Raw genomic sequence first — 12,523 nt, 5'->3', positions numbered from 1 at the left:
AATTTTTTTTTTTTTTTTTTTTTTTAGTACCGGGGATTGAACTCGGGTCCTTGCCCTTGCATGGCAGGCCACCGAACCGCTGAGCTAAATCCCTGGCCCCAATTAATATTTTTCATTTCTTTTAATTACCACTGCAATAATCCATATCTATACATAATTTTGTTTAATAAACAAATAACACTCAATTTTTCACAAAAATCTACTTTCTAGAAATATAAAATAAGATCATTATGAACAGATATCTGAAGCAGGAAAAGATTGAATTGGCTATTTCTAAATAACTCATGTTATTTAAAACCATTAAATGTCAACCTACATAATCCAATTTTATTTCTCTTCCCATGAGCTTCTGCATTGTTCTATTCATAACAAAGTACTAATCAATATGTTGTACTTCAAGAAACTATTTTGCTGCATTTCCTAGTTTACTGTTAAAACAATCCAGATATTATTCATATACATGTATATGCTATCTGGCTTCAACATAATACAGTACTGAGTAAGCTCTTTCTGATGTTACTGCTGAATATGTTATATTGAGTAAGAAATGGTAAATATTGGTAGAAGACTTTATATTTCTCACATGTCTATCAAAACATGTATGAGTAATAAAAAGTTGATCCTAGTATCTTTTTTTTCTCTTACTTAACTGCCATTAAACAAACAAAACAGACTAGCCAGGCATGGTGGTGCATACCTATAATCCCAGGACTCTGGGAGGCTGAAGCAGAAGGACTGCAAATTTGAGTACAGCCTGGGAAACTCAGCTAAACCCTGTCTCAAAAAAAGGGGGACAGGAGCAAGGACTGAGGAGATAGCATAGTGTGAAGGCCCTGGATTCAATCCCTAGTACCACATGAGAGGAGCAGGGGTAGATAGACACACAGACTTGGATAACACTAATAGCAGAACTTATAATGAAACTATAAAAAATAGTAGAAAGTGACTGATCTTAAAACATGAATATAGTAAATTTAATCATCCAAGTTCACATTCAACTCCAAAATTCCATTCTAAGTCTTGGCATGACTGAATCACTGAATATAGAATACATAATACATTTATCCTTCTAAATACTTGCTGTATAACATTTTCATATTTCTATAATACAAGAAAAATTATATTGCACATTTTAAAACTACATTATTTTATAACAAATAAACATGGCTGCTTACTAAAAATAAATTGTTCATATATTTGTAAATGATAAGCTTAGGAATGCAAAAAACACCTGTGAGCAAGATGGAAAACCCCAGTGTACCATTTTACAAAATGTGTTCCAAAGATCACCAGCAATTCACTGGAGTTTGGCAGTCTTCAGGAAAAGGTAGTACTATTTAAAACAAAACAAAACAAAACAAACAGCTCCTGGGTTCAATCCTCAATACTTCAAAACGAAGACAATAGCACAAAACAATTACTTTTCATAAATTATCATGATTTGAAAACTAGTTTACTTGGTTCTGAAAGATATTTTGGTTGTAAAAGATCTATTCTTAATTGGGCATGGTAGCACACACCTGTAATCCCAGCACTTGAGAGGCTGAGGCAGGAGGTGTGCTGTGAGTTTGAGGCCAGCCTGACTTACAGAGCAAGATTCTGTCTCAAAAACAAAAACAAAATCTATTCCTGCTAAAACACCCATCGCTTAATCCAAAAATCCAGAACTTAGGTTCTTCAGTGCCTTAGCATTATTTCCATACCTCTCATGCAATATTTACCTTTTCAAATCCATCTCACAATCTCATTACCACCAAGTGGAAGTTCAGTAAACTCATTCCACCTGGTGTCCCTAATTATTTCTGTGTCCCTCTACTATACAATACATAATGACCTTAGAAGTGGGAAGAAAAATAAATGACCATGAAAACGTACTTTTACCTACTTTCTTTTACTGAATAAAAAAGATGTGCCACACATTCCACTTGCATTTACTGCTAAATGCAATTAACATTTTATTTAACATCCCTTAAAGCAAAAATACTTATTAAAGAAATTATTATATAACTAGTAGGTTTAACTTTTATTCTAATTTTGACTCAGTGTGAAATCAGCCTCAGACAGATCTACATTAAGTGAAAGCAATAAAAAAATCAACAACTTACTTTTTACTGTAAGCTTATATACTGATTTATATAAAGTCTCAAAAATAAATTTATAGGATAAATTCTTTCCTCATATAAGATATTAAAGAAAATTTTAAATTCTGGATAATATACAAAGTTGGAACAAAAGAAGAGCTGGCTATCTGTTGTACATCAAGTAAAAACACTCGCTTCCTATTTTATCAGAGCCTAAAACTACATGAGATAATTTAAATGATTCAATTAAAACAAATTTTACAAAGATTTAAAATAACTTACTTGTAATAACCATCACTTTTGAAAATATGGCCTTGACACTGGCATCTGTCTGTAAATCAAACAAAAATGCAGTTAAAATTCCCTGATTAGAATCTACATTAACACTTCAAAAAAAGTAGGTAGGTATAACCTAGTAATGCTCCAAACCCATGACTTTACCAATACTGTATCCTTCTTTTAGTTATTTTTAAACCCTACATAAACTAGCAAAGAAAAGTCAATTTATTTTCAACTGTTACCTCTTACCTTGCCCTGTTTTTCAGCCCTGTTTTGGCAGACCTCAAACTAAAAACTGACTGGTACACATTTTTGGATTGTGGTAGTTATTTTGAGTTTTGTTAGAGCTAAGAAAAAACAGAGTAAGTTTAGAGAGAAAAAAGCTTGTTTGGGCCAGGGTCTGCCAAGTGCAAGGTCCTGAGTTTGATCACTGGTACAACAGCAACAGCAAAAAAGCTTGTTTAAATTTTTAGATTTATCTTTAACAAAAAGCAGACACAAGTTCTGACTGACTAGAGGAGGTAAGGTCACATAAAGTTTACAGGAAAGACAAACGAGAAACACAATTTAAAAGATGTTTCTAAAGTTTCTAGATATGGGTTTACCAGGACAATGCTATTTCAGTGAATAATGTGCTTACCACATTGTACTGCACATAATTCATTCACATACTACACGTAAAGTCATATGTACAGAAGATGATGAAAGTGTACTTACTATGATATTAGAATCTCATTATTATCTTTTACAAAACAAAAAAAATGTTATGAAGCAATTCTAAAATGCTAATTCTAAAATTCTAAAATGCTAAGCTAAATAAAACACTGGGTTACAGGTAACAAATCAAATAAACAATTCTTATGAAGGAGCTGGTAAGAGGCAAAGTATAATAAAGCAGTACAAGAATTAATTTTCAAACACTTCAAGTTTAAAGTATTAAAAAGTGGCAGGGATTTAGCTCAGTGGTTCCACCGCCTGCCTCGCAAGCGTAAGGTCCTGAGTTCAATCCCTGTTACCTAAAAAAAAAGAGGTAGAGTATTAAAAAGTTTTACTTTATGGAACATATAAGATTTCTGTTGCTGTTACATTGGGAAGAAAAGAGGTTGCTCTGGGATAACCTCATATCAAGAATATGATCCACATGAAAAATGTGCACCAACAAAAGTACAACAGCAGAAATTACAAAGTAAGTGTTGATTAACATAGAGCAACTCAATTTAGTTCAGTGAAGTAGAAAGTACTGCTAAAACTTAAAAAGTGACAGACTGAACAATGAAAAAAGCAAAAAAACAAATTAATTGTTAAGTATACTAAGAGTTTTCCTGGTAAATTGGGAGGAAATAGAAACACCCAAAAGTTAAACATGCCTTTGTATGTTTTCAAACTTTAACTCTACCAAATTTGTATAAAGTGAATATTAAACAATCAGGGAAACTAATAACGTTCACAGAATTCCAATTTGGGTACTATCTGCTTCTGTTTTGCTTCCTCTTCAACCCTATCAGGCTTTAAAGAGAATTGCTCCTTTAGAAAGGACGACTCTATACTATAATTCTTTTAAGATCAGCAAAAATAAAATTCCATAAAGTAGAAAGAAATTAAACAATGCATATGAACTGAAACTGTACTTTGGAATTTCACATATGACTAACCTGGAGAATTATAAGACCCTGCCAAGTTTTTATCAACAGGTAAGACAAAGAAGCACAAACTAAATAAAATTAAATGGACAAGAAGAGTCAAAACATGTTTTTTGATGACAATCTCACACATCATTCTTGTCTGAAACATGATCTACACAGATAACATACTACACAGTTATTATAATGACTTCAATTAATGCCTAAAAACAATAATTTTATACATATACGTGTGTGTGTGTAAAAACACCTCGTATTTTTGTCCAGAATAAAGTGCCAAAGCTCTAGTTAACAAAGAAAAACACTTTACTCAGAGATATTGACTGAAATAAACTGATACAATGCATCATAATACTCACTGAAAAATATGTTAATGAAACACATTAATTTAGATGGGGTTAAGGGAAAACATCAGAATCACTAAATTAATTTAAAGTCATGTATTAAAAGGAAAGACATACTTTTTTCTTTCTTTTGAGACAAGATCTAGCTACATAGTCCAGGCTTAGCCTTGAACTCACAGAGACCCTCCTACCTCAGCCACCCAAGTGCTGGGATTACAGGCGTGCGCCACCATTCCTGGTTGGAAAAACATATTCTAAAAGGTCTGAATACTCAATAACCTTTAAAAAAGGTTTGAATTATGTTCAATAAAATATTAAAAGGTTACTGTCAGCCTATAAAACAAAACATTCACCTAGACATAACATTCAATCATGTAAGTAGCACAAAATGCCCTTTTTTTACAACTTTCAAATCACATTTGAATGTCTAAAAAAATAAAGGGTTACTATAAATCACTAAAACAACTGCTGCTAACTTATGAAATTTTTAGGCAATATCATCAATATATGCCTGGGTAAACTTGAAATTTTCTCCACTTACATGAAACAATGTTGCTCTATTAATCCCTACACTGTTTACCTGACAGTGTATGATGGAGAGAGGCTGGGAGGACCACTATGGTCTGAAAAAAAAAAAAGTAATACTATACTGTTTTTCCTGAATGCAATTTAAAATGACCAGGCACATCACTTTTTAGAACAATTATACTGTTTATAAGCCAGCCTACTTACAGCATTCTCAGAGAAAAACAAACCTATAATCACTCTAAATATCCCAAAATAAAACAATGCACTTACTGGATGAACACCACTATTTCATTACAATCAGGACAGACAGGTACTACATTAAAATCACCACAATAATAACTGTAAGTAAAAACATTAAGATACTAAACTATAATGACATGATTACAGAAAATTTCTAAAGCCACAAAAGTATACAAAGGTATTAAGGGGGCATCTTGGTGTGGTAAGATGAAGTATAATTTTATTCTATTTTCTAAATTTTCAATAATGTTGTGTTGTGATTTATTTTAAAGCTACCAAACTTAGTTTTGAGTTCACAGAAGCATATTCCCTTTCCATTAGACATCACCTTTTGCTGCTACCTTTGATAGCTCAGCTGATAAGAGCAAAGGACTGAAGACATCACCTTTTGCAGATATAATACATATCTTATTTTTTTTCTCTCATTGAGTTCTATGGTACTGTATAAGTATATAGTACAGTTATAGTCATCTTTGGGATCTTGTACCTTTACATGACAGGTCTTGGTTCTCATCTTTTCCCCTTGTCCCTGCCCTCCCTTCACCCCCTCCTACCCTCCCCATTTACAAACACTTTATTTCCATTTTTCCATTTTCTCATTTTTTTTTCTTTTCCCTTATTATCTTTCCCCTACCCTTCCCACTTTCCCAACACCTTTAGCCCTTTGCTTCCTATTTCACATTGTCAAATACCTTTAGGATCTTATGTACTATTATAGTTTTTCACACCAGAGAAACTATTCAGTATTTACACATGTGACTTATTTATTTCACTTAGGAGTATATCCTCAATATGTATCCATTTTCATATGAATGAATCTAATTTATCATTCTTTATGGCTGAGTAGTATTCCATTTTATAGAAAAAACACATCTTCTTTATCCACTTTCCAACTGATGGGCAAATGGGCTGTTTCCAAGTTTTAGCTATTACAAACTGTATCACTATAAACACAAGTGTGCACATATCACTGTGATATGATTCTTTTAATTCTTTTGGAAAGATACCCAGCAGAGGGGTAGCATATTTTAAATGCTCTAATAATTTTTTTTTTAAATTACATTTACTTAAATTAGGAAAGAAATGCACATTCAAAACTTGTCAGTGCTGAAAGAATACAGCAGCAATGATAAACAGTAATAAAATACTTACAAACAACATCAAAGGAAAAAAATCTTTAAAATTTAACTTACTTTAGGTTGCTTAATTAAGTCAAGCAAATCCTTTACTTGATGTCGGAGCAGATTTTGACATTTCCACATTTCATTCAATGCTCTGAAAAATTCAGACACACAAAACAGATTTGAAATCCTTCCAGAATATTCACAGTTCAAATTATAAAACATGACAGAGATGAGGTAAAATTCACAGAACTAAACAAATAATAACATATGAGAGCAAAAGAAAGGAATTGAATATAACAGATAATAACAAAGATTGCAGAATCAAAGGAAAGAGATGAAGAGGTTTGTATAAAAATACATTAGATCTATCATTAACTGACACATATTTGTAGGCTATGCGACAGAATTTCACGGCAGAGATTATAAAGTTGACAAATAACTAACAAATGAGGTACTATAGTACGAGGGATGAAATAGAAACAAACACATAAACAGGAGAGATTGGGGATACTTTTCCCCAAAAACAAGTATCTTATTATAAGCTGTTTGGAATTATTTATACTCTAAATAAACATTTTTATATGGTAAAAATCCTGATATCCCAACAGCTAAGTCCAAAAAGAAATTCTCTAGGTACTAGAGAAATTATATTACAAAATATCACAACCATACATTTAAAAATATAAAAAGGACTATTTCCAAAAATAAATATTTTTCAGTTTATTTTCAATTATACTGCAGTTAACATCCATTATATACACATATGAAGCTCTGCCAGATAATAGTAATAAAATTATAGAAATCAGCCCAGGCTTACGATTCTCCTCCCTCTGCCTCCCAGAGTGCTAGGATTAAAGTTTAATGATTTGTTTAAAGAAAAGAAACTAGTTTAATTATGCAAACTTAAAATGTTTTTTTGTAGTAGTCACTTCAAAATTTGTTAACAGTAAAGCAACAGTATTAGGGAATTTTCATCTTAAAATTTAAATTTTACTCTTTTCAAGTTATTAAAGTTACAGTGATATAATTTATAAATGTAAACATTTAAAGCAAAATGACTATTCTCCAGAAGATTATAAAGATCTAAAACCTAAATAAGAGTTACATAATTAAGATAATTTTCAAGGAAAGAGTAGTCATCTGTCAAATTACTTTTGAACTCCAAAGTCATTCTGTCTCCTATATAATTATTGCTTATAACTTTTGAAAAATCTGGATTTTCAAACACGCTTTCACTTCAACAGAAAAATACTTAGTTATTTATCAACTTAAAGATAAAATCTCAAACTATTCTAAAACCCATTATAAACTATTAAAACAGAGCCAGAGATTTAGCTCAGTGGTTCCGCCACCTGCCTTGCAAGCAAAGGTCTCAAGTTCAATTCCCAGTACAAAAACAAAAACAAAACAACTACTAAGACAACAGCTAATGTCAAAAAGTGATCATTACTAAGATTTCATTTTAACATATTTAGGGGGACTGTCCTCTCAAGTGTTTCAATACAATTATGAAGCATCAAGTCAGTCTGTCCTTGTTAAATGCCTCTCCAGTCATTCTTTTTCTTTTTTTCTTTTTCTTTTTTTTTTTTTTTTTTTTTTTTTTTTTTGTTTTTAATTTTTTTTTTTTTTTTTTTTTTTTTTTTTTTTTTTTTTTTTTTTTTGTACCTGGGATCAAACTTGGGATCTTGTGCTTGCAAGTCAGGTGCCAGAACCACTGAGCTAAATCCCCAGCCCTCTCCAATCATTCTTTAAAGAAAAAGAAAAAAAAGTACCAGGAAACACAACCTTACAAGAAGAAGACAAATACCCCTTTATTTATTCTTAGTCTTAACTTCAGGTCTGTCATTTAATGTGTGTAAAAACTGATTATGGCCTGGCTGCTCATATATTTTGAATAGTCAACTAATTCCTTCATTAGGGCTTCTCCTCATTACTGTAAGACAACTATGCATCAACCTAAACAAAACAACTACCACTGTTTCAGTCACAGACCAGTCCAAATGAAGAGAATTTTTCCTACAACCATCCTCTTTCAGCTGAGCAAGAAGTGCAAAGACTAAGAAGTGCAAAAATTACTCAAGGAATTGCCCAAGTTGGGCTCGAACTTGTGATCCACCTGCCTCAGTTTCCAGAGTGCTGGTATTACAGATGTGTACCACCACACCTGGCTCCAAACTGGAATTTGCTTTCAACTTTCTAGTGACATTATTTTTTAGTATATTGCTGATAAATTATGGCTTTACTTTTAAATTTAATCAAACATACTTGTCATTTACACAGCTAATATCTGACATGTTTAGTTTTACGGTTACTATTTAAAAGTTATATTTCTAGTCATAATTATTTTTGTTTTATATTGTTTGTGGTATTAAATTTAACATTAATTCTTTCTCTACCCCTGGATTTGGAAACTCTAAATTCTAATTCTGTTCTTTTAGAGGAGACCTAAATTTTAACATGCATCTGAAATATGGCTTAATCCAGTAGTGGCAAACCTATGGCAGGCATACCAAAGCAGGCTGTTTGTAACACTAAAAGTTCATCAGTCAACATGTCTGTCCCTGCTCTTCTCTGATAAAAGAATGTTAAAACACTTTCATAGTTACTACCTGTTTTCTTACATGAAATTTTTTTGACAAAGGCATGGTTACCAACCAGTCAGAACATTGGGCAGTGGAAGCTGCTCCTGGAGGCCTTTCTTGCTGTGCCTAATCATGGAGGGGAAGGTGAGAGGGAAGGTTCCAGAGACACCTGGAAAGCTTACACAGGGCCATAGTGACCATGCTGCTGAAACATCAATCTAGATGCTACTTACTTTTACTTACTTTTAAATTCATACTATCACTCCTCACAAAGACAAGTTTATTAGTTGTTACAATCTTTGGTTATTTAGATTTGCAGAAATGTTTTAAATTTTTGTTTTTTGCATATCTTTCCTTCCTTTCTTCTAGAGTTAAAAAAAATCTAAAAAAAAATTATTTAGTTAATTTCTTCCACATAGTTTCTCTAAGTGGAAAATTTTTAATTTTCGCTTAAAAAAATCTTTATTTCGTGCCAGGGATTTAGCTCAGTGTTTCTGCTGCCTGCCTCGCAAGTGCAATGACTCAAGTTCAATCCCCAGTACCGAATGAATGAATAAATAATTAATTAATTAATTAATCTTTATTTCATTTGTAGTCTTGAAGGATACGGGTTGAGTCGAGAAGTACAACACTGCATTCCTATAATCTTAGCACCTGGGAGGCTGTCTAAAGTATGGCTACATAGTAAGTTCCAGGCCTGCCTGAACTAACAGCAAGACTCTGTCTCTGAAGGAGGGGAGGAAGGGAGGGGAGGAGCTTTCCAACAAATATGTTGTTTCAAATAGGAGATACATATCGTATTTCATCCAACCTAAGAAGCTAACAATTTTGCCATAAGTTCAAAAATCTACCAACTATGACAAACCAACAATTTTAGGATGTATTTCAATTGCTGAGGAAAACTGAAAATATATGGACTAAAATGTAACAGTAATACATTTTACTTTAGTAAAAAAAATATTAGTTTTAAAATCAAATAGAACTGATTTCAAATCTTGGCTTTCTCCTCTACTACTTGTATGACTTTGCACTAAGGTAACTAATGTGTGTATGAGTCATCATGTATAAAATAGGAAACGTATCACCTCAATGAGATCAGGCACGTTCAAGGGTGGTATGGCCATAGATGGCAGGTTATTTCAATAAAAAGCCAGACAGCAAATATTTTAAGCTTTGTGGCTTCAGAGTTTCACTGAAACTATTTTTCTATGGTATTGCAAAAGCAGCCACAGACAATGCATATATTCTCACGCTTAAAATACAGCAGCTACCAAAAAATGAAATATTTTGCATAAAATATCAATGCCACATATAATTATTTCCAGGCAAGAAATGAACCCAAATGTCCTATTAAGCAAAAGTACATATAAAAATGACATGGAGTTCCAATTTCTGAACATTTAAGTATCAACAGTTGTAATGACATTTAATATATTAAGGGTCTACATTTTCTAAGAGGTAGAGCAAATCTCTAGCCATAAACTTCCTAACCCTTAGTATGATTCAATAACGTTATCATGTCTCTCCCATATCTAAAATGATACTTCTCTACTTGGACATCCAAAGGTACATTGGTAATAAGAGTATATCTATCTGTGCTTACCTCGTGCTAAACTATAATGCTGCACTGAGGCTATGCAACAGCACAAACATGTATACCCTACTGCCTACACAATACCATTATCATGGTACCATGTAAGAATAAGAAGGTAGTGTTTTCATTATATGAACCTTTCCTGCATCTTAAGGAAAACAAAAAAAAGGACAGGTAACTCACATTTTAGACACCAGTAACATGTAAATCTGGAGAGGAAAAAAAAGTCAAATCTTTCACGTCAACTGATGTGATTTCATACCAATTAAATATGACTACTTTTTAAGTCCTTAAAATTGCTTAATTTCATGTTAATGACACCATTTAGTATATTTAAGTACATTACTATGTCTTGACTCTGATGACAAAGTTAATATTTTTAAACACAATTACTTGTGGTTTATTTCCATAAACTCCAGCATGTTACAAAAGATGAAAAAAAGTTTAACATTTCAGACATACTTTACAGCATTTAAATCCAGTGTGGCATATAAGTAATATAAGCACTTCATCCGTTCTGTAGTTTCCAAATTATGGGGAACCATGTATTGCGCAAAAATCCGTTCAACAAGTAATCTATAAAAGAACAGAGAAGGTACCACATTGACTAATTTGTTTAAGTGTACTATATTTGTATATGAAATTGTAAAATACATACAGAACACATGTCAAAGAAGTTCCTACTCCCCTAAGAATAGATTTCTAAACCAAAGCCTTCTTTCTGTATAACAATACTCAAAAGAGGATTTAATTAGATGTCTTCAAACAGTCCTATGCTCAGCTGAAGTACTTCATGAACTGGGGCAAGTACTGTATCAAGGACTCAATTTCCTTAACTGTGTAATAAAGGATTTAAAAACTATACAGAGTTCCTCTAAGTGCCAAGCACTAAATTTCTGTGAGATAAAAGATACAAATAAACTAGGAGTGGTATCAAATTCCTGTAATCCTAGCATTTTTTGAGAGGCTGGGGCAAGAGGATGACCAGTTCAAGTCCAGCCCGGGCAACTTGGCAACTTAGCAAGCAAGACCTTGCCTCAAAATAAAAAATGAAAGGGCTAGGGATGCAGCTGAGTGTGAAAGCCCTGGGTTTAATCCTCAGTCACACACACACATACCGGTACAAAGATAATTTTAAGATTCTTTTAAGTTTGTACAGTGATCATTATGAAGACTTGGTTAAAAGTACCAAGAAAAAAGCTCCCCCATTTTCTTCAAGAGCCTTATGCTGTAGCTGCTGCCCCTAGCTCCCCTACCACAGAGAAGGTACTGGGTCACTGCAAGGAGAAGGACCCAGAAGATTAAGGAGGTAATGCTTTCAGAAGAAAAGAATTAGAAGGAAAAGATGAAGGGGAAAAGGGAAGGGGAAGGAGAAGAGAAGAGGAAGTGTCTTTGACAAACCATAAGGAAAATCTTTGTGCACTGATACAACACTCTCAAAAAGTCTAAAAACTAAGTTTATAAAAATAATTTCCTTAAGTTTCTTAAAGTTAACTTAAAATACTAGTTTCTATACATCTTAAATTTGTTTGTCTGTTTATTTGGTTTTTTGGTACCAGTGATCAAACTCAGGTCCTTGTGCTGCGAGGCAGGCAGAGGAACCACTGAGCTAAATCCCTGGCCTTTAATAAAGCCTATTCCTTCTTTTCTCCTCCTCACTTGCTTGCTACAGGCATAATCATTTGGATTCCACTAATAATTTGTCATATTAATTCAAACTAGGCATGATTTGTGACTCTATTTAAACTACTAAATGGCTAAGATCCATACAAGGGCCACCCCAGGCAGATAATGTATTTTTATATAAATTAACTATTTTTCATTAAAAGTAGAATTTGGAGGGGGGCAGTGATGACTGAACCCTGGGCCTTCATAATGAAGTACATCACCAATCTTTTCTTTTTTCCTTTTGGAGACAGGGTCTTACTAAATTGCCCAGTCCCACAGTGTTGTAATAACAGGTATAGGCCACCACTCCTGGCTGAATAGGAATTTCTTTTATTTAAATTGTCTACAGGGGCCAGGGATTTAGCTCAGCAGTTTGGTGGCCTGCCTTGCAAGCGCAAGGACCCGAGTTCAATCCCCAGTACCAAAAAAAAAAAAAAAAAAAA

General features: G+C 33.0%; 1 protein-coding gene across 6 annotated transcripts in view; it reads right to left on the bottom strand.

Moving 5' to 3' along the window:
- The window catches only part of Pds5b (PDS5 cohesin associated factor B), a 112,915-nt gene that overhangs the window by 67,090 nt on the left and 33,302 nt on the right, over positions 1-12,523 (bottom strand). For all 6 annotated transcript variants that reach the window (XM_010623911.3, XM_010623908.3, XM_010623906.3 and 3 more), the window contains 3 exons: positions 10,875-10,988; positions 6,306-6,387; positions 2,364-2,412 (listed from right to left, as the gene is read on the bottom strand). In XM_010623911.3, the coding sequence (XP_010622213.1) occupies positions 2,364-2,412; positions 6,306-6,387; positions 10,875-10,988 (245 nt within the window). The remainder of the gene's footprint in view (positions 1-2,363; positions 2,413-6,305; positions 6,388-10,874; positions 10,989-12,523) is intronic.

This window comes from Fukomys damarensis, unplaced genomic scaffold (assembly GCF_012274545.1).
Source record: "Fukomys damarensis isolate Sample0158 unplaced genomic scaffold, DMR_v1.0_HiC HiC_scaffold_38, whole genome shotgun sequence".
NCBI classification, from domain to species: Eukaryota; Metazoa; Chordata; class Mammalia; order Rodentia; family Bathyergidae; genus Fukomys; species Fukomys damarensis.
Note: the sequence above shows the minus strand (reverse complement) of the source record. Positions and strands in the feature narration are given on the sequence as shown.